Raw genomic sequence first — 23,350 nt, 5'->3', positions numbered from 1 at the left:
CGGATGACCTCCGTCAGTTCCAGGAGCTGTTTAAGAGGGTAGCAGACAGTCAACGGGTACAACTTGCTGAGGTACAGCAAAAACAGCACCATCTACTTAGGAACTTGCAGTCATCACACCAATCTAAAATGGCACTACTACTCGATGATGCCATCTTAGAAATAGCAGATGATATATGGTAAGTGCCAGCCTCAACTTCTGCTACCAACAAGAAAGCGGACAAGAAATATTTCGTCCCAGCAAAAGACATGGAATTCCTTTTCACGCATCCACAACTAAATTCACTGGTTGTGGATACAGTGCAACAAAGGGCGAAAGCCCCCCAGCAAAAATCCAATGGCGCATAGAGACAATAAATACCTGGATCTTTTTGGCTGAAAGATATACTCCTCAGTGACACTGACTCTTGGCATGGCCAACTATGTTGCATTATTGGCCAATCATAACTTTGATAATTACGCGAAGCAGGTCCCACTCATGGAACACTTGCCAGATAACAAGCGTGACATCCTCAAGGCAGTGGTCCAGGAAGGCTATGCAGCTTCCAGAACATCTCTGCACATAGCCCTTGACACAGCAGACACTGCAGTGTGGACCCCAGCCACCTCGGTGGTCATGCGCAAAACATCATGGATGCAACAAGCAGCTGTTCCTAAAGACATCCTGTCCAAAGTTGAAGATCTTCCCTTCGACAGGCAGAGTCTTTTCTCGGAGAAAATGAACCAAATCCTCCACTCAAGCAAGGACTCCAGAACCACACTCAGAACTTTAGGTATGTATACCTCATCTTACTGCCGTAAAAGGTACACACCCTACCAAAGACAAAGACTGTTCTCCTATCCGATGACCCAATACAGACAACAGGACCATCAACGCAACAAACAGCGTCAACAGAGGAGGTGACCTCAACCAAAAGCGTCCAGCAACACAACACCAGACAGTAGGTTTGACGCCTCGGTCAAGGGTCTGCGTACCATGCCACTAGACAACCACCCTTGTGCCTCAGATACACTATTTCACCATCATCTAAGGCCTTTACCACCAACAGATGGGTTTTGCAGACCATTGCACTGGATTACACCATCCCCATCATCTCATTGCCTCCTCTCTCCCCTCCCACCCTGTCCCTTTTCAGGGACCCATCTCATGAATTTCTGCTAAAACAAGAAGCACTTCATCTATTGACCATAGGTGCAATAGAGAAGGTTCCAGACAAGTTCAGGGATGGGTTTTTACTCCCGATAACTTTTTCTCAGTTAAGAAGTGGGAGGTTGGAGGCCGATCCTAGACCTCCAGGGTTTAAATCGGTATCTTCAAAAACAACATTTCTGGATGTTACCGTAGTGATGAGCTTTCTGGCACTACACCGTGGAGATTGGTTCATGTCCCTCGATCTACAGGACGCGTATTTTCATGTGGCCATTCATCCGGCCCACAGAAGGTTTCTTCATTTCCAAATAGGCACAGACCATTTCCAATACAAGGTCCTGCCCTTCGGTCTCTCGTTGGCTCCCAGGGTTTTCTCAAAGAGGTTAGCAGTGGTCACGGTGTACCTACGTTGACTTGGTATCATGATACTCCCTTACCTGGATGACTGCCTAATCAGAGCACCTTCATTAACCGAAGCACTTCATGTCACCAACACTACTACAGCCATATTCGAGATGCTAGGGTTGATTCTCAATGTCCCAAAGTCATCCATGATTCCTGCCAATCTCTCTCATTTGCCGGGTCCTCATTCAGATCAAACGAGACAAGGTCCAGGTCATCTTGATTGCCCTGGTCTAGCATTGACAGCATTGGTTCAGGACTTCTCTGGACTTGGCAATATACCCCTCTAGCCCCTTCCCTTCCATCCGGATCTGTTGCTGCAGGACCAGGACTAGGTCTTCCATCCCAACTTCATATCTCTGCACCTCACAGGATGGATGCTCCATGGCTGAGTGAGGCCAAAAATACCTGCTCAGAAAAGGTCCAGCAGGTCCTACGAAGCAGAAAACCTTCCATAAGGCTGATGTACCAAACCAAGTGGGTGAGGTTCTCCCACTGGGCTGCTGCAAGGTATCTCCCTGGCAGTCTAGTGCAGTCTGTTTTTGACTACCTGCTACAATTCCAGCAGCAGGACCTGGTGTACTCCTCCATTATACATTGGCCATCTTGGCTTTCCTTGGGCCAATACAACGGCACACTCTGTTTCAGCACGATGTGACAATAATGTTCCTGCAGCATCTCGAGGAACTCTGTCCACAGGTGCTGGACCACATCCCTCATTTGGCGCTTAACCTAGTCCTCTTCCGACTCAGGAAACCTCCCTTTGAGGCACTTGGAGCCTGCTGCTTCTTCCATTCATCCTGGAAGTTGGCATTTCTAGTCGCTTTGTCAGCCAGACAGGTTTCAAAAATCTGGGCTTTACTTCAGAGGTTCCATACACTCTTTTCTTCCAGCACAAGGTCCTTTTACAGCCCCACCTGCCCTTCCTACCGAAGGTAGTCTTCTCTTTTCACATGAACTAGGACATCTTCTTACCTGTGTTCTGCCCCAAACCTCACAAGATGGAGGAGAAGAGGCAGCTGCATGCCATGGATATTAGCAGGGCTTTGACCTTTTACTGGGAATATACTAAGCTGTTCCACAAGTCAGCTCAGTTTTTCATTGCTATGGCTGACAGGATGAAGGGGCATGCCTCTGTCCACGTACTGGCTGGCCAATTTGATTGCTCATGTATTCAGACCTTCTGCAATCTAGCCAGGTTTCACCCGCTGCAGATCATGTGGGCACACGTGCGGATCCAGGATATCTGTAGTGTTACAACCTTGTCCTTGGTCCACATATGCACACCCACTGCACCCTCATCCAGTGGGCCAGAAACAATGCTCTTACCTTTCTCCACAGGTATTGGTTGGATTCACCTTAAAGTGGAATGGACATGAGAAATCACTCGAAGAAAAGAACCTTTTTTGTAACTCGTGTTCTTCGAGATGTATAGCTCATGCCCATTCCATGATCCACGCTTTTTCCCCATTGTCAGTTTGTGGCAAAAAGGAACTGAGGATGAGAGTTGCACATGGCACCCCTTTTACTGCACCATGGTGGCGCCACTCCAGGGGTCGTCAGAGCTTCTCCCCTATGGCTGAACTAGGGGAAAACTTTCTGACACAGGTGTACATTTGGCAAGAACACACACCTAATGTGGAGTAGACATAAGCAACACCTTGAAAAACACCAGTTACAAAAAAGGTACTGTCTTTTCTCCTTAAAGAAGCCCACTGTAGGCAGACTTGGCCCTGACTCCCCTTTCAGATGTCAGCCATTCTGTAATATGCAAATACAGAATTGGATTTTTAGAATACTTCGTACTTTAGTAATGAAAAGTGTGTATAACAGGGGACCCACAATAACAAACTTTAAAAATTGGTAGTTCTTAAATATACTCCTTGGAGAATTCTGCACCACTGTAGAAGAACCTCCCTCCCCAATTCTTTTTGTTTGCTTGTAGAAAATGGTTTCGATGGAGAAGCAAAGAGAAGCTGCACCCAGAGCTCACTCACTTCCCTGGCAGACGCATCTGTTAAGGCAGCCAGGGAGAAGTAAATCACCTGGGGGAGGATTCTCTGGGGATACCCCAACTGCCCCAGGGATGTTAGTCCTGGGTCGGGGGAGGAGGATTATTGAGACAGTTCTTCCTCCACAGAGCAGGTGGGGGTGAGTCAGGTCAACCCCCAGAAACTTATTCTGGCTGCAGGAAGTTCTGCACTGCAGGGGGGTCTTGGTAGTTGAGGAAAGGGGTTTGGTGCAAGGGGGTGAGGCTCAGTGGGGTGGGGGGTTGGGTGCAGAGGGGTCCAGATGCATTGGGGTTTGGGCAAACGGGAGTAGCTTCTTGTACAATGACTCTTCCCCCAGATCCCCGCTGAGCTTCATCCCCTGTATCAGGAGTCCTCTATCTCTGCACTCCCACCCCACTGAGCTCCAACTAGCTGTCCCTGGACCTCCCCAGCCCTTCCCCAGAGCCTTACCACCTTCACCTGGACTCCCCTGCAGAGTCCCATTCCCCCTGCACCCAGAACCCTGCACTGATCCCTGGATGTCCTGGTTTCCTCACAGACCTCACAATGAATTGCCCATACCCAGATTGTGCCACACAGAACCCTGGCGTTATTGAAGGAATTCTGTGCCAAATAATTAAAACTGTTAAAATTCTGTAAAGTTCTGCATATTTCATTTGTCAAAATACCATAGAAATGCAGTAACAATATAATCGCACCATTTTCAGTTATTTTGGTAATTTATTTCAAAATACTTGCCAGGAATTAATTGAAAATGGTGGGATTATATTGTTTTATTTGGACAAATAAAATATGCAGAATTTTATTAGTTTTAATTATTTTGGCACAGAATTCCCTCAAGCATGAACAGTGGACAAATATACCAACCAATAAATCTTCCAGTATTTCTGTCTCTTGCATCATTTTTTTTTTTTTTTTTAGTACAGTGGGATGGATGTTAACTCCTCCTTAGCCAGAAATGGTCATGGCATCTGCTTTACATTTAATTCAAAGGATTCTGTCTGAAACAATGCAGTACCTACATGGCATTGCAGTGTCAAATATTAGGTATTAGTCCTCAAGTGAGACTTAAGAGTTCATGACCTTCAGACTTAGAGTGCTGGAATTGCCTATGGGAATGACAGATGGTTTGGTTTTTGTTTAGGAAGCTGTAATCAAGGAGGAGGATGAAGAACTTTCTGATAAAGGAAGCGAGTCTGATGAAGAAGAAACTAACAGGGACTCTCAAAGTGAAAAAGATGATGGAAGTGAAAGGGACTCCGACAGAGAACAAGATGAAAAACAAAACAAAGATGATGAAGCTGTAAGTCTCAATTTGTGTTGGAGGGTGACTCAGCCTCTGGAGTTGTGGGGAAAACCATTCTTTCTCTTTAGCAATCACCTTAGGCTAAACAACACAAGGATGAAGTAGTAGCATCAACTCTCTCAGGAGAAAGTTTTATTAAGCCTTCCTCTTCCAGTACGATGGGAAGGACAAAATAAATGAAAACTTCAATTTTAATAAAAGAATGTACTAAATTTTTTCAACTTAATTGATAGTAATCAACTTTGATGCTGCAAGATTTCAATATAAAACATCCCCTTAAATTTTAAATGCTTGACACAGTAACCATTCTGCATTGTGTAATGGATTCTACACACACATAACAGTGGGAGAACAGTGTGTGTATGCAAGTAAATTCTAAATATTGATGCTTACGTTTGGTAAATTAAATTATAAATTTGAGCTGTATTAGCTGCTAGAGGCCTCAGTCAAGGATTGGGACCCTGTTGTGATAGGGACTCACAACAAAAGAATAATCCTTGTCCCAGAGATTTTACACACAAGAGAAACCAGCTGGATGCAGCAAAGAGGGTGAGCACATGGTATTGATGAGATCATTAAGGATATTGAGCAATGGTTGTAGCCAATCAACTGCTTAGCTATTGATGAGTATTTTATAGATAAACATTGAAAAGCTAAGTCTTGAAGAGTGATTTGAAGGAGACTAAGGTAATAGCCTTTCAGATTTTTAGAGGGAACTAGCACATATTAAGAAGTGGTCATGTGACTGGTCTCATGTATTTCAGTCATTTGACTTTTAAGCATCAGACTTTAGAATATGAGCCTTGTATTGACTTGCCTCTTTTATGTAAAATTTGAAGCTTAACACAAACATTTACCGTGCTATCTGTGTGCTATTTGTGATGTGCTGAGATTTCATTTTTAATAGGAGAAAAGATGATGAAAGTAGTTCTTTAAGTCTTTGTTGTCTTCAACAGGAATGGCAAGAATTACAGCAAAGTATACAGAGGAAGGAGCGAGCCCTTCTGGAAACCAAATCAAAGATAACACATCCTGTTTACAGCCTTTACTTTCCTGAGGTCAGCAATAGCGAACTTTATTAGATCTGTAACAAAGGGGAAATAATGCAACTAAAATATCTAACTCAGTAGTCCCCAACCTTTAGAGGCTCCCGGGTGCCCGGGGGGTGGGGCCACTCGTGCCGGGGGCAGGGCCGCGCGTCCGGGGGCACTCCAGGGGACGGGGATTCCCTTGCACCCGGCGCCCGCAAGTGCCCCGGGGCTATGGCTGCCCGAGCGCCGCGCACCCAGCGCCAGTGCATGTCGCGCGCCTGGGGCCGGCACCTCCCATGCGCCGGGGGCGAGCCGGCCCAGGTTGTCGGCGGGCGCACACAAATGCCCCAGTGGGCGCCATGGCGCCCGCGGGCACCGCGTTGGGGACCACTGATCTAACCTAATACTTTAGATACTGGAAGTTAAAATTCTAATTTAAAAATTGCTATTTTATGAGTTGTAAAATTGCTGGCTTGTCTGATGATGTCTTCCAAAAAAAATTGCTTCTGGCATAGCTTTTTTGAAAACTGAATTTTTCATAGGATTCTCAAACTTTTATGTATGGGTTCTCAAGGCCCTAATGAGCAGAAGGATGTAACTTCCACTATCAACTTCTTTGTTGAAAGCTCCAGTTGAGCTGCCGCTTGTTTTGGTCACAAAACCGTATCTGTCAGGATCGGCTGCTGAGAGTTCTTCTTGGAGGGTTTCTTCTCATAACCCCTCTCTCCTTCCCATTTCTCTTTATAGAACGTTATACCAGAGCAGTTGTTCTGCTAGAACAGGGGTGGGCAAACTACAGCCTGCGGGGCCTAGAACAGCTACTCAGACCTTCAAGCTTCTGCCAGGAAGTGAGGTCAGGGGTTTGTCCAGCTCTGTACATATTGTGGGTCTGCCTGGCTTCTGGGAGCAGGAGCAGCCAGGGAGGGCCGCACACTACCTCCAGCCCAACTGCTGGCACTGGAACTCAAATTGGCCAATGGGAGCTGTGGAGGTTGTAGAGCCTGCAGATGGCTGTGCCTCGCATAGGTGCTTAATGGGGAGGGAGCTGTTGCTGGTTCCTGCAGCTGCTTGAGATAAGTGCCACTTGGAGCCTGCACCGCTCCCATTCCTCAAAACCCTTCCCCATTCCTGATCCCCACTCCCACCCTCTGAACCCCTCCATCCCAGCCCAGAGCACCCTCCTGCACCCAAACCCCATATCTTCAGCTGGATAGCTCAGGTTGTCATGCAGAGCATCTACCTAAGCAACATGCATGTACTGTGATTTCAGGCCTCACCCCTGGCAGTTTTGAGAGAATCTATGTTGTGTACTAGTATCAGAGGAGTAGCTGAGTTAGTCTGTAGCTGCACAAACAACGAGGAGTCCTGTGTCACTTTGGAGATTAACAGATTTATTTGGGAATAAGCTTTTGTGCACAGAAACCCACTTTATCACATGCATGGAGTATAAATTAGAGACAGGCATAAATATGCTAGCACATGAAAAGAAGGAAAGTTACTTTATCAAATAAATTATAGCTCTACAGTGTCTCTTTGAAGTCTGTTTTTAAAGTCCTTTTGTTAAAGGTTGGCTACTTTTAAATTTGTTACTTGAGTGTCCAAGGAGACTGAAGTGTTCTCCTACTGGTTTTTGTGTTACCGTTCTTGATATCTGATTTTCATCCATTTATTCTTTTGTGTAGAGACTGTCCGGTTTGGCCAATATACATGGCAGAGGGGCATTGCTGGCACTTAATGGCACATATAATGTTAGTAGTCTTGCAGCCCATGGAGATGGAGGGCCACTCATGCGGCCCGTTCACTAGCTTAGGTTGTCCATCACTAGTGTAGATCACTGATGATGTGCTGGAGAGGTTTTAGCTGAGGGCTGTATGTGATGGCCAGTGGTATTCTGTTACCTTCCTTGTTGGGCCTGTCCTGTAGTAGATGACTTCTTGGTACCCACCTGGCTCTATCAGTTTCTTCACTTCCCCAAGTGGGTATTGTAATTTTAAGAAGGCTGGATAAATATCTTGAAGGTGTGTGTGTGTCTGACTGAGGGATTGTGTCTGTTTGAAGGTGTTTGTATCTGTCTGAGGGATTGGAGCAAGTATGGTTGTATCTTAGAGCTTGGCTGTAGACAATAGATTGTGTGATGTGTCCTAGATGGAATCTACAGCCCCCAGCTAAAGTCTGTCAAGCACATCATCAGAGATCTACAACCAAGTTAGGGTAGGGGCTTGGGATGATGCACTGTGAGGCTCTGTCCTTTTTCCACTTATTGCTGTATTCTGTTACAACTACTGAGGGCACAATACACCCCTACACAGCAGAGCTTATGAGTACAAGGCAGTGATACTCAAACTTTTGCATTGGTGACCTCATTCTACAGCAAACTTCTGAATGCAATCCCCTCTAATTAAAAATATACGTTTTTACATTTAACATTATTATAAATATTAGAGGTGAAGCACAGTTTGGTGGAGGTTGACAGCTTGCAACCCCTAACATAATACAGTAAAACTTCATTAGTTCGGCATCCAATGCTCCGGCACTCCTGTTGGTCCAGCACCATCAGGAACCTGGAAGTGCTCGGACAGCCGGACAATTGGAGCTGCTCTGCGCCCAGTTTCCCCGATTCAGCTGCTGCTGAAACTGACCAGCAGCTGAATTGGGAAAGCCGGAGGCAGAGCAGCTGGGGTGCTGCCGGGTTGGTCCCGTAACACTGCCCCTCGGGGCTGCGGGACCAACCCGGCAACACCCCAGCTGCTCTTGGGGACACCTGGAGCAGAGCAGCCGGTGTGCTGCCGGGTTGGTCCCGCAGCGCTTAGGGGCGGCGTTAATGGACCAACCCGGCAGCACCCCAGCTGGTCTGCCGCAGGCGTCCCCAAGTCAGCCACTGCTGAAACTGACCAGCAGCAGCTGAATCAGGGATGCCTGGGACAGAGCCGGACTATCGGAAGGGGGAGCTATGATAGGTCTGGGGTGGCATCTCCCTCCACACACCCCAGACCCCTCATAGGTCCCCACCTTCTGATAGTCCGGCATATTTGATAATCCGGCACCCCCTGGGTCCTAAAGGTGCTGGATTATCGGAAGTTTACTGTAACATTGCAAGCTCTTGTGGGGGATCACAGCCCCCAATTTGAGAACCCCTGGTATAACGACTCATCCACATGCTTTTTTTGAAAACTTATTTTCAATTAGTAGAGCTTGAACAAAGAATTCAGTTTCCAAAAATGTGTCTTTCTATGGTCCCTTAATAAATTGTCATCATAGGGACCATTTGCTCTTAACCTCAACTACCCACCCGGAGAAATAAAAGAGCAAATTGAAAGAGCCAAAGGAATACCTAGAAACCATCTACTACAAGACAGACCCAAGAAAACCAACAATAGAACACCACTTGTCATCACCTACAGCCCCCAACTTAAACCTGTCCAACACATTATCAATAAATTACAGCCTATACTGGAACAGGATACTAAACTCCAAGAAGCTCTGGGAGACAGACCCATAGTCTCCTATAGACAACCACCTAACCTCAAGATGATTCTTACCAACAACCACAGGACATACCACACTAATACCAACCCTGGTACCTTCCCTTGCAACAAACCCCATTGCCAGCTTTGTCCACATATTCACTCTGCTGATACCATTGTTGGGCCTAACCAAGTGAGTTATAAGATCAAGAATACATATTCCTGTGCATCCAGAAATATAATTTATGCTATCATGTGCCGAAAGTGTCCGTCTGCTATGTACATTGGACAAACGTCTCAGACACTTCGCCAAAGGATCAATGCCCACAAAACAGACATTAGACAGGATCACAAAGAAAAAACAGTTTCTTGCCATTTCAACCAGAAAGGACACTATCTCAACGACCTAATCACCTGCATCCTACTCCAGAAGACTTTCAAATCTGCACTTGAAAGGGAATCCTCCGAACTGTCATTCATTCTAAAATTCGACACCAACTACCTTACCCATTACAAAGATAGCTTCCCCAATTATCACCTCTAATATCATTAACTCACAGACATTTACCTTCTCCCTCCCCCCCCCCCCCCCCCCGCATCCCCCTTCTGTTCTGAAATGTGATTTGTCCTTTTCATGTGTGTTCATTTTTTTAAATTGTATCCTTTGGTATATATGGTTGTGACTCTTTTCTTCCACTATTTGATCTGAGGAAGTGGGTCTGGCCCACGAAAGCTCATCATCTAATAAACCATCTTGTTAGTCTTCAAAGTGCTACATAGTCCTGTATTTTATTTGCTCTTAAGGAATTCAAAAATGCTAGCACAGCAGAATCATTGTTGAGTTAAAAGCCCTGTCCACAAAATTGTTTGTTTTTATTGTTTCTTTTTCTTTCCTCATAGTTTACTCCTAATATTCTCCGCAACCACTTATGATGAAATGCATCTAACTTCTGAGCATCTGTCTTCTTAAGTTGCCAGGTTTCTGACTAAATGCTTAGTTTTGTATGTAAGGATATGATACTAAGTTTGCAAATTTTCCTAAGTTTTCCGAAGGCTGCGTTCACTTTGCCAATCCTTACTCTTTATTTCCTCAGAGCATGTACCATCTTGGCTTATTGTGCTTCCAAAATATTTGAATCCATCTACCCTCTCTCGTTGTTCATTGTCAGCTTTGATGTTTAAATCCATATCTCTAGTTATCATGGTTTTACATTTCTTTACATTGAGTTGCAGTTCTACCTTCTCCATCATTTGTTTAACTTCATTTGTGCAAGTCCTTCAGCACTTTTATGTAGAAGAGCAATGTCATCAGCAAAATCTAGATCAAATAATCTTGAGTGATTCTACCTTAATATTGATTATTCTTAAACTTAAACACATTTTTTTCTGTATACAATTCTTCTTCGCTATTGAAAATGATTTAAAATGGTAATATGATCATGAATTTTAATTTTTAATAGCGCTGACTGATGTAGCTAGGTCAATCCAATTTTAAGTGTAGACCAGGTCTCAGTAACCTCTTCCTCTTCAGTGTGCAATATATACTGTTATACTGTTGTATCCGCATTATTATAAATCATTGTGGTATACCTGGCCTTACAAAATGTTACCTCTACTTCCTAGTTGTTCATTTTTTCCCCCACAGGAAAAACAAGAATGGTGGTGGCTATATATTGCAGATCGGAAGGATCAGACATTAATATCTATGCCATATCATGTGTGTACCCTGAAAGACAGAGAAGAGGTAAAGAATTTGTAGATCTGTGTGTCAAATACTTAATATTAAATATTTATAGAATACTTTGTAGTGATTTATATGAAACAGGTGTATAATTACATAGCATGTTCTGAATTGTAATACTATGTTTCATAATCTGTTTTTCTGAGAGAGAGACTGGATATAGTTTGTCTCCATCTGTAACAGAAATAGGCAAGGATCTTGTATTACTTTAAAGCTTCATGGAGGGGAATAACTTTTAGACAGTTTTATTCTGGCTTTTTCAACCTCCATTTTGGATAGAGAGAAAGGTGAGTGATTTTATCATGAAAAGTTGACGGCGAGCAGGATTTATATTCTTAGATAGCTTTGCAATAAATTTAGGACAACTAATAGTGATTAATTTCTCTGTGCAACAGAGATTACTAATTCACCAGTATCAACACTTGGGTTTGGATCTTGACAGTTCACAATGTTTTATTATTAATGGTATACTTTTGTGGATAATTTTAAAGTTGGAACATTTTTCTTGGGAGGTTACAGTTTTATAAAATAAAATTGTTACATGAAAAGAATTGGTGTAATAGAAACTGATCAAGATAGTTAAGACCAAAGCAGATTGTAAAGAGCTTCAAAAAGATCTCATCAAGCTAAGTGATTGGGCAACAAAATGACAAATAAAATTTAATGTTGATAAATGTAAAGAAATGCACATTGGAAAAAATAATCCCAACAATACATACAATATGATGGGGACTAATTTGGCTACAACTAATCAAGAGAGATCTTGGAGTCATTGTGGATAGTACTCTGAAGACATCCACTCAGTGTGCAGTGGAAGTCAAAAAAGCAAACAGGATATTAGGAATCGTTACAAAAGAGATAGAGAATAAGACAGAGAATATCTTATTGCCTCTATATGAAACCATGGTAAGCCCACATCTTGAATACTGTGTACAGATGTGGTCGCCTCATCTCAAAAAAGATATATTGGCATTTGAAAAGGTTCAGAGAAGGGCAACAAAAATGATTAGGGATTTGGAACAGGTCACATATGAAGTGAGATTAAAATGTCTGGGACTTTTCATCTTAGAAAAGAGGAGACTAAAGGGGGAAATGATAGAGGCCTATAAAATTGTGATTGATGTGGAAAAAGTGAATAAGGAAAAGCTATTTACTTGTTTCTGTAACATAAAAACTAGGCATCACCAAATAAAATTAATAGGTAGCAGGTTTAAGACAAAAGGAAGCTTTTCTTCACACAGTGCATGGTCAGCCTGTGGAACTCCTTGCCAGAGGAGGGTGTGAAGACCAGGACTTTAACAGAGTTCAAGAAAAAACTATAAATTCATGAAGGTTAGATCCATCAATGGCTATTAGCCAGGATTGGTAGGAATGGTGTTCTTAGCCTCTGTCAGAGGCTGGGAATGGATGATGACGGGAGAGGGATTGCTTGATGATTCCCTATTCTGTTCACTCCCTCTGGGGCATCTGATATTGGCCACTGTCAGACAGGATACTGGGCTAGATGGACCTTTGGTCTGACCCAGTATGGCCGTTCTTATGTAAATACAGTAATTTATCTGTGAGGTTTTTTTTACATCAGTCAGCAGAGTGGTGGGCACTCCAGTGCTAGGTTTGAGCTGATTTTTAAGATAAGAAAAGAGCATGTTTAGCTTCTGTTATTTTGTCATGCTACATAGGTTAATTTAATAATAATTGAAATCGGATAAAGTATTTCTGAAAATGAAGTATCTTTTATTACTTACATCAGTCCCTCCTACAGATTTCACAGAACTTTGTTCCTTCAACTAGATTTTATTTTATTATTGGATATAAAACTTCCTGTTTCTTCTCAGATGAGATTTTTCAAGTTTGTTGAATAATACTAACTAGCAAAGGCAAAGCTAGGTATTAAATGTAAAAATCATGCGCAACTTAAGCAGTTACATGTAGTTCATTGTTTATTTTTAGCAATTTACTTTGTTTTTCTGGGATTTCTGAGCAAATTACCATTGCCACATAAATAACTACTTGTCACGTGGCAGCAAGTGACAATTGCTTTTTAGTTCTTAAAGTAAAATTGTAAAAATTTCTTTCATCACTTAAAATTGTATTAATTCCTCCCTGTTAACATCCTACTGAATATTTAATCCTTTTACTTTGCAAACAAAAAATAAGTGCTGCATTTTTACTTATTAACTATATTGCTAATTAAACTACAGCATGATATGGCAGTAGTGATAAGGTACATGAAATACGTTCCACAGACTAGCTATTTAATCTCTAAAATTATCCTTTTTTTTAACCTTCTGAAGTATGAAATAACTTTTTTCATGTAACTTTTAAACAATTTCCAGGACAACATACAGTAAAAATATGATGTAGTGATAAAGTTAATCCTTTGTTCCAGCAATTGTGCTTAGATATCCCTTCTCTTTGGTACCAAGTTGTGGCTATTTTACTATTCTGTGACCTTTAGACAAAGTAGCACTCTTAAATAACTTAACTAAAAATCCTTCACTATTATTTTGTGATATGTACTCCATGTTAAAGTACAGAAGACAATTGTAAGTTGTTCACACACATCCTTGGAAGGTTTGCTCAGAATAAAAACACTTTGAATTAATTGTGTTTTTCAGGTAGAACTGAAGTTTCCTGCACCAAGCAAACCCGGAAATTACCAGTACACTCTTTATTTAAGATCGGATTCATTTATGGGTTTGGACCAGGTTAAACCATTGAAGGTGATAATTAACTCTGATAGATTTCTTGCTGAAAATCACCTCATACCAGTGTCAGTGTACACATAGCTGTGCAGAAGTGAGGCAGGATGAAAACACTGTCTTTCAGCTTTGGATTCAACAGTTCTAAGACTAACACCTCAAATCTGAACAATTCTTTCTTGTAAATTACTTGCCTGATATATCAGAGGGGTAGCCGTGTTAGTCTGAATCTACAGAAGCGATGAGGAGTCCTGTGGCACCTTATAGACTAACTGAAGTGTAGGAGCATAAGCTTTCGTGGGCAAAGACCCACTTCGTCAGATGCATGTAGTGGAAATTTCCAGAGGCAGGAATAAATATGCAGGCCAGGATCAGGCTGGAGATGACCAGGTGGATCCAATCAAGGAGGATGAGGCCCACTTCTAGCAGCTGATCTGGAGGTGTGAATTCCAAGAGAATAGAAGCTGCTTTTGTAGTTAGCAAGCCATTCACAGTCTTTGTTTAATCCAGAGTTGATTGTGTCAAACTTAAAGATGAAGCTCAGCAGTTTCTCTTTGAAGTCTGGTCCTGAAGTTTTTTTGCTGCAGGATAGCTACTTTTAGATCTGCAATTGTTGTCCAGGAAGATTGAAGTGTTCCCCTACAGGTTTTTGTATGTTGCCATTCCTAATATCAGATTTGTGTCCATTGATTCTTTTACGTAGGGACTGTCCTGTTTGGCCGATGTATATAGCAGTGGGGCATTGTTGGCACATGATGGCATATATTACGTTGGTGGATGTGCAGGAGAATGTACCAGTGACAGTATGGCTGATCTGGTTAGGTCCTGTGATGGTGTTGCTGGTGTATATATGTGGGCAGAGTTGGCACCGAGGTTTGTTGCAAGGATTGGTTCCTGAGTTCGAGTTATTATGGTGCGGTGTGTAGTTGCTGGTGAGAATATGCTTCAGGTTGGCGGGTTGTCTGTGGGCAAGGACCGGCCTACCTCCCAAGGCCTGTGAGAGCGAGGGGTCATTGTCCAGGATGGGCTGAAGATCACTAATGATGCGTTGGAGAGGTTTTAGCTGGGGACTGTAGGTGATGGCCAGTGGTGTTCTGTTGGTTTCTTTCTTGGGCTTGTCCCGTAGCAGGAGGCTTCTGGGTACACGTCTGGCTCTGTCAATCTGTCTCCTCACTTCCTCGTGTGGGTATCGCAGTTTACAGAATGCTTGTTGAAGGTCTTGTAGGTGTAGGTCTCTGTCTGAGGGGTTGGAGCATATGCGGTTGTACCTCAGTGCTTGGCTGTAAACAATGGATCGTGTGGTGTGTCCGGGATGGAAACTGGAGGCATGCAGGTAAGTATAGCGGTCGGTAGGTTTTCTGTATAGGGTGGTATTGATATGACCGTCACTTATTTGTATCGTGGTGTCCAGGAAATGGACCTCCCGTGTAGATTGGTCCATGCTGAGGTTGATGGTGGGGTGGAAGCTGTTGAAATCATGGTGAAATTCTTCCAGAGTCTCCTTCCCATGGGTCCAGATGATGAAGATGTCATCGATGTAGCGTAGGTAGAGAAGGGGTGTAAGTGGACAAGAGCTGAGGAAGCGTTGTTCCAGGTCAGCCATAAAAATGTTGGCGTATTGTGGGGCCATGCGGGTGCCCATAGCAGTGCCACTGGTCTGGAGGTATATGTTGTCACCAAATCTGAAATAGTTGTGTGTGAGGATAAATTCACAGAGTTCAGCCACCAGTTGTGCTGTGGCATCATCAGGAATACTGTTCCTGACAGCTTGTACTCCATCTGCATGTGGGATGTTTGTGTAGAGAGCCTCTACATCCATGGTGGCTAGGATGGTGTTTTCTGGAAGATCACCTATGCATTGTAGTTTTCTCAGGAAATCCGTAGTGTCACGAAGGTAACTGGGAGTGCTGGTGGCGTAGGGTCTGAGCAGAGAGTCCACATAGCCAGACAGTCCTTCAGTAAGAGTGCCAATGCCCGAGATGATGGGGCGTCCGGGATTTCCAGGTTTGTGGATCTTGGGTAATAGATAGAACAACCCTGGTCGGGGCTCTAAAGGTGTGTCGATTTGTTCCTGTGTTTGTTTGGGGAGTGTCCTGAGCAGATGGTGCAGTTTCTTAGTATATTCCTTAGTGGGATCTGAGGAAAGTGGCCTGTAGAATTTGGTATTGGAGAGTTGTCTGGCAGCCTCCTTTAGGTAGTCAGGCCTGTTCATGATGACAACAGCACCTCCTTTGTCAGCCTCTTTGATTATAATGTCAGAGTTGTTCCGGAGGCTGTGGATGGCATTGCGTTCTGCACGACTGAGGTTACCAGGCAAGCGATGCTGTTTTTCCACAATTTCTGCCTGTGCACGTCGGCGGAAGCATTCTATGTAGAGGTCCAGACTGCCATTTCGGCCCTCAGGAGGGGTCCATGTGGAGTTCTTCTTCTTGTGCTGTTGGTGGGAAGGTATCTGTGTGTCAGTGCACTGTTCAGTGTCGTGTTGGAAGTATTCCTTGAGACGGAGACGGCGAAAGTAGGCTTCCAGATCACCGCAGAACTGTATCATGTTAGTGGGGGTGGCGGGGCAAAAAGAGAGTCCCCGAGATAGAACAGATTCTTCTGCCGAGCTGAGTGTGTAGTTGGAGAGATTGACGATATTGCTGGGTGAGTTAGGGGTACCATTGTTGTGGCCCCATGTGGCAGGTAGGATTTTAGACAGCTTACAGTCCTTTTTCCTCTGTAGAGAAGTGAAGTGTGTAATGTAGATCTCCTGTCTTGTTTTAGTAAAGTCCATTTGTGCAGAAGGTTGGTGTTTTATGAGAGACTCCAGATTGGAGAGCTCTTTTTTGATGTTTTCCTGTTTGCTGTACAGGATGCTGATCAGGTGGTTCCTCAGTTTTTTGGATAGTATATGGCATAATCTCTCACTGTAGTCTGTGCAGTATGTAGATAGCAATGGATTTTTCACCTTCAGTCCATTTGGTATAATGTCCATCCGTTTGCATTTGGAGAGAAAGATGATATCAGTTTGTACTTGTGCAAGTTCATCTTTAAGTTTGACACAATCAACTCTGGATTAAACAAAGACTGTGAATGGCTTGCTAACTACAAAAGCAGCTTCTATTCTCTTGGAATTCACACCTCCAGATCAGCTGCTAGAAGTGGGCCTCATCCTCCTTGATTGGATCCACCTGGTCATCTCCAGCCTGATCCTGGCCTGCATATTTATTCCTGCCTCTGGAAATTTCCACTACATGCATCTGACGAAGTGGGTCTTTGCCCACGAAAGCTTATGCTCCTACACTTCAGTTAGTCTATAAGGTGCCACAGGACTCCTCATCGCTTTTGCCTGATATAGAAATGCTTATAGAGACTCTCACACATTTAAAACATTGTTCTGAATCACAATAATTTTTTTTCAGGAAATACCAGCAATTTCATTTTATTAGCTACCTAGTCTCAGATAAGCTTGTATATGTATTTAAATATACAAGTGTGTTTTTGTCGTTGGAGGTTTGCCCCACAATTAAGATCATTAAGAGTATTCTTTTTCAAGTGCTTAGATGCATATGCTCGCCACATGCACTGGTGCCGTGAGATTTTCCCTCAGCAGTATCCAGAGGGGACTGACTCCATTGCCCCTGGGAGTGGCGTGCACATGCCGCACTATATAGGGCACTGCCAGACCTCCTATCCTCTCAGTTCTTTCTTGCCCTCAGTGGCAGTGCTTGGAACTGCAGTGTTGCAGCCCTTGCTATCACTTTTCTTGTTGTTAATAGTTGTTTTACTTGTAAATAGTTTCCCCCTTAGTAGTTAATTAGTAGGTTGGTAGTATTAGTAAGTCCCTTAGGGGCATTGCCTCGGGACAGGGCATGCCTGCCCTTCTCTCCCTCCAGCTTTAAGGTGATAGAAATGTAGCCGTGTTAGTCTGGGGTAGCTGAAGCAAAATGCAGGACAATGTAGCACTTTAAAGACTAACAAGATGGTTTATTAGATGATGAGCTTTCGTGGGCCAGACCCACCTTCCTCAGATCAAATAGTGGAAGAAAATAGTCACAACCATACATACCAAAGGATACAATTGTATCCTTTGGTATGTATGGTTGTGACTATTTTCTTCCACTATTTGATCTGAGGAAGGTGGGTCTGGCCCACGAAAGCTCATCATCTAATAAACCATCTTGTTAGTCTTTAAAGTGCTACATTGTCCTGCATTTTGCTCCAGCTTTAAGGTGTGTGTCACATGCCTATGTCCATCATTGACCCATATGTTTACGGTGCTTGGGAGAAGCCCATATTAGTGACAAGTGCTAAATTTGTAAATCTTTCCAGCCACAAACGAAGAATGAAAAAGAGATTAATTTAATCCTGTTTTGGATCTCGGCACTGCTCATCACCAGTTGCCCACACCCCTATGGCACAGGTTATTGAAGCACAGTCAGACACCAGAACATCTTTCTACATGCCCCCCTCAGTTAACTTGCTCAGCCTTGACCAGGAGCAGTTGGTACCACGCGGAAGTTAGTGCCCGATCATCTACCATGGTTATCTGGCAGATTCAGATCCATGAGCTGTGTATCCAAGTCCTGCTCTCTTCTGCCAGCCCATGCCATGGTACTGCCATTGTTGCCTTAATGAGTGCTACCGCGAACAGGACTGCAATCTATGCCTTGGTCTCAGACCCCCTGGCCTGCCCAGTTGTCTATCAAACCCATGGGGGTTCCCTCTACTGCCCCAGATGCCACTCTGTGTCCACCTCCTTTAGACAAGCCACTTGCACCAGAGGCCTCCCAGCCTAGTACCCACCAGTTGAGGAAGAGATATCACAGCAACCTTTTGTCCCCCTCCCCCCCATTTACTGAAGCATCCTCCTCCTTGTCCCTGTGTGAGGCCATTTTGGCAGCGCTTCGTGTTGTCCCGCAGGACAATGCCAGGGTAGACCAAGACTTTCTGAAATGGGTGGCCTCCAGTTTAAATCTCAAGGATGAGGAGCTGGAGGAATCTACTAACACCCTCTTTGGGGTACTGAAGAAAAGAGTCTCAATGGCCAGGGTTGGCATAGCTTCTTGGTGTTTACTGCAGAGAAAAAGGTTTCCCCCCTCTGAAGTCCAGTTACAAACTATTTTGGACTACCTCCTCTATCTGAAAGAATTGAGCTTGTTTAATTTAGAAAAGAGAAGATTGAGAGGGGACATAGCAGTTTTCAAGTATCTAAAAGGGAGTTACAAGGAGGAGGGAGAAAAATTGTTCTCCTTGGCCTCTGATGATAGGATAAGAAGTAATGGGCTTAAATTGTAGCCAGGGAGGTTTAGGTTGGACATTAGGAAAAACTGTCAGAGTGGGTACACACTGGAATAAATTGACTGGGGAGGTTGTGGAATTTAAGAACAGGTTGGATAGACATCTATCAGGATGATCTAAACAGTGCCTAGTCCTGCCATGAGGGCAGGGGACCGGACTCGATGACCTCTTGAGGTTCCTTCCAGTCCTAGGATTCTATGAAGCATCAGGGCTACTGCAGGCTTCAGTCAGGGTACACTTGACTGCAATTTCAGCCTTCCATCCTCCGATTCAAGACCAATTAGTGTTTTCACATGGCATGACAGTCAAGTTTTTGAAAGGCCTTAAGAGACTCTTCCTACAGTTTCAAGCTCTCTTCCACCAGGGGGATCTTAACCTGGTCTTCTCCTGGCTGACGGGGCTGCCCTTTAAATCCATGGCCTCCTGCTCCCTCTTGCATCTGTCATGGAAAGTAGCATCTTTGTTTTAGCAATAGCATCTAGAAGATGTCTGAACTGTGTGCCTTGATATCAGAGCCACTTTATGCTGTTGTCTTTAAGGTCATAGGGCAGCTCCAGTCTCACCCAGCATTCCCTCCCAAGGTGGTTTTCGCATTCTACGTGGGTCAAGACATCTCCCTCCTGGTCTTTTGCCCTAACCCTCATAAGACCAATGAGGAAAAGCGAATCTATGCCCTAGACATCAGGAGGGCTCTTGCCTTTTTGCCTGAATCAGAGTCCCTTCATAGATCATCACAGCTTTCGATCGCATCTGCCAAAAGGATGAAAGCTATCCCGGTGTCCAAATAGAGGATCTGTAACTGGATAACCTCTTCCATCTGGACCTCTTGTTGTGCCCCTGTCAGCTCATAACTGCTGCTGCTGGTGAGAGCGCACTCTGCCAGGGAGCAGGCTCTTGAGCAGCCTTCCAAGCTCACATCCCCATCCAAGACATCTGCAAAGCTGCAGCATTCAATACATAATTTCCTGTCCCTCTACAGCATCACATATCAGGCCAGGGATGATGCTGGGTTTGGTGGAGCTGCATTGCTATCGGCATGTCCTTAAACCCGTGTCCAAGGATACTGCTTGGCATTACCTACCTTGAATGGCTATGAGCAAGCATTCAAAAAATAAAAGTTACCAGTTTCTGTAACTGGTGTTCAAAATGTGTTGCTCGTGACCTGCCTGCCACCTCTGTCAGAGTCTCCAGCAAGAAGGAACTGAGGCGGGTGAGAGTCAGGCAGTGCCCTGTTAATGTGGCATGTGCACACCACTTCAGGGGGTGCTGGAGCTGGTTCCCTACAGATTTTGCTCAGGGAAAAATCATCCAGCACTGGTACATGTGGTGAGCACACACACCTGTGTTGAATGGACATGAACAACACATTTTCAAAAACACCACTTACGGAAACTGAACTGTTAACTGGTTTTTATTTTTCAAAATGTAGACACACAAAAGCAATCAGAAATTCTAACACACTGCACACCCCAAAGCAAACTTGTTTACAATTTTGTGTGGCATAAGAAGCCTATGATCATTTTAATACTTGTCTAATGGATTTTTCATGTATCTCTTTCAATCACCTTTCTCTCTCTCTTCCTCCCCCCTCCCCCAAATTCTCTCTGCCCAACCACTCTGTGCAGCTGGAAGTTCATGAAGCTAAACCAGTGCCAGAAAATCATCCACAATGGGATGCAGCAATAGAGGGTGATGAGGACCAGGAAGATAGTGAAGGCTTTGAAGATAGCTTTGAGGAAGAAGAGGAGGAGGAAGAGGATGATGATTAAACAGTACAATTAATTAACTACAACATTTACACACTGCAAACTTGTGATTTGACTGTGGAATTGTACAATAAATGAGAAACAGTGTGGCAACATTGAGAAGGCTGAGTTTAGTTTCTCTTTACCAAGTGTAAATGCATTATGTAACTTCTCAGTGAAGGTCAAACAAATGGGTTATGATCATTACAACCTGGAAGATGCTTATGGCTTGTTACAGCCATTAAGTGCAGGATGATGCATTTATTTCAATTGAAAATAAAATCTTTTTTATTATAAATTTCATATTATCTGATCAATTTAGGGTCCAATAAAATAAAAGGTACTGTTACCAGGAGCAACCTTGAAATCAATTTTTCTGCATTAGGAATTTATTTTAGAGGACATTTAAGTATGAGTTACATCTCAAGTCTCTGTTGATTGAAATTGTCTGCTTAAATTCTGATCTTTTTCAATTCTGTGATACTCAAATGATATTTTGCAGTGATACAGCTCAAATCATAGCTTTAAAACTTCCATTTTTCTTTTTTGGTCATCATACCTCTGGGCACATTCCACGTAGTCTTGGGGGCTGCTTTTTGGGACTCCACTGCCTTTTCTTCATTGCCCAGAATTATCATGCAGATTATAAGCTTTTCTGGTCAAGGTCATAAAATGTTGTTAATGGCTTAAAACATTTTTAAGCCTGTATTTCAGAAGATCAGTGTGGCATCTGATTCTTTTGATAAATTATGTCTAAAAATGAGTGTGGAACCATATGTTACATGAGGTTTATAGATTATATGTAATACCTTTTGTAAAAGGTTCACTCTTAAAGTTTAAATACATTCTTAAGTCTTATCTACCTGACACTGTCAGAAAACTTTTAAATAAAAATAAAACAGTGTGCAAAAGAGGCATGTTTTGTATCAGTTTTGAATTCCTAACAATAAATTGGACAAAATTTGATGACTCTGCATTTGTAATAGTGTGCATCCCTTTCTTTTTTACCCTTGCCATAGACTGAACAGGGTCATTAATATGTGGACACATACTTTATTTTCTAAGCAAATATTTACTTAAGAAGTGAGGCACTCTGCTTGAGCTGTGCAGAAATACATGCTACCTCAGCAGCCATGTAAGGTGCTTATAACTTTCTCACCCCAATATAACTAATAAAGGAACTAGCTGTATAAAAGTAATTACAAATGTCAATCATATAAAAACCAATATGTTTCTGTTACTAAGTGTTGAAAGACTAAGAGACTTCCAGCACCATAATATATATTGTAGCACGCACAAATTTATCTTAAAGGAAAATTTCCACCCTTTGGAAACCAACCGAAAGACCAAAATAGTTACTCACTTGATTTGTGACCTTGTTTATTAAAAAGGGTTGTTCCTTTTAACTGCAAATTTACGTTAATATATTCTTTTGTAATTGCAATATTCACAAATAAAATTTGAAAATGTCCTAAATGTGAATATAGTATCTCTTAAAATACTTCTGGGGGATAGCACTTCATACAGAAAAACAGTCAATTACTTATGTAGCAGCATCAGTGTGGTGGTTCTTAGCAGGTAAGTATGAAGATTGGACACTTGTCTGAAAATAGTTTAAATGGCTTGTCCTTTGTCATATATAAACATTCCTTGTACATTTTAGTTTGTATGGATTGGGATTAATTTGTCTGCTTCATAATGCAAATAGGTGATATCATAATTCTTTTCTAGAAAATCCAGTAATCTGAACTGTGCAGCAAACTTCCCACTATTGTAAGGAATCAGAAAGGAAGAGCAATCAGATGTACTATATCAAATAAGTAAAATAAAAATGGTAAACTTTAATGCAGTTATATTTACTGAATCTGGAAACAAAAACCAATTTACTGTAACTTTTCTTTGTGCTTAATGCAGGAGGTGGTTTGGAGAATCTGGGATGCCAGATAACATTGTTCATTAGTGCTAACGTGTAGGAACTTTAGAGTTTGACTCTAGGAACTTACTATATGCTAAGCACTTTTGAAAATCATTTCCCTACTTTTAAAAGTCTTGCAAGGCTAAAGCACACAGGAGAAAAGACTGGATTAAGAGAAAATGTATCATTGAACTCTGATCCAGCCACCAAACATACATGCTTAAATTTGATAATATGGAAGAATTAGGTTTACTTGGAAAGTAAAACCTACATCCCAGGTTAATTCTGTATTTGTAAGAGAATAGTCTAATGTCAAATCAAGTGTAAAAATGTAATAAGAATAGCAAAAAAAGATTTTGAGGAACAGCTAGCCAAAAACTCAAAAAGAAATAAAATGTTTTTAAGTACATTAGAAGCAGGAAGCCTGCTAAAAAAACTGTGGGTCCCCTAGATGATCGAGCTATAAAAGGAGCAATCAAGGACGATAAAGCCATTGCAGAGAAACTAAATGATTTCTTTGCTTCAGTCTTCACGGCTGAGGACGTTGGGGAGATTCCTGAATCTGCACCGTCCTTTGTGGGTGATGAATCTGAGGAACTG

At 42.8% G+C, this 23,350-nt stretch overlaps 1 protein-coding gene across 1 annotated transcript in view; it reads left to right on the top strand.

Moving 5' to 3' along the window:
* Nucleotides 1-21,818, top strand: part of SEC63 (SEC63 protein translocation regulator) — a 126,203-nt gene extending 104,385 nt beyond the window's left edge. The window contains exons 17-21 of the mRNA XM_075923967.2: nt 4,708-4,866; nt 5,826-5,927; nt 11,010-11,108; nt 13,724-13,828; nt 20,716-21,818. Coding sequence (XP_075780082.1) covers nt 4,708-4,866; nt 5,826-5,927; nt 11,010-11,108; nt 13,724-13,828; nt 20,716-20,859 — 609 coding nt within the window. The 3' untranslated portion in view covers nt 20,860-21,818. The remainder of the gene's footprint in view (nt 1-4,707; nt 4,867-5,825; nt 5,928-11,009; nt 11,109-13,723; nt 13,829-20,715) is intronic.
* The last annotated feature ends 1,532 nt before the right edge of the window (nt 21,819-23,350 follow it).

This window comes from Pelodiscus sinensis, chromosome 3, assembly GCF_052426305.1.
Source record: "Pelodiscus sinensis isolate ZL-2025 chromosome 3, ASM5242630v1, whole genome shotgun sequence".
NCBI classification, from domain to species: Eukaryota; Metazoa; Chordata; order Testudines; family Trionychidae; genus Pelodiscus; species Pelodiscus sinensis.
This window is presented reverse-complemented; position numbering and strand designations above follow the sequence as displayed.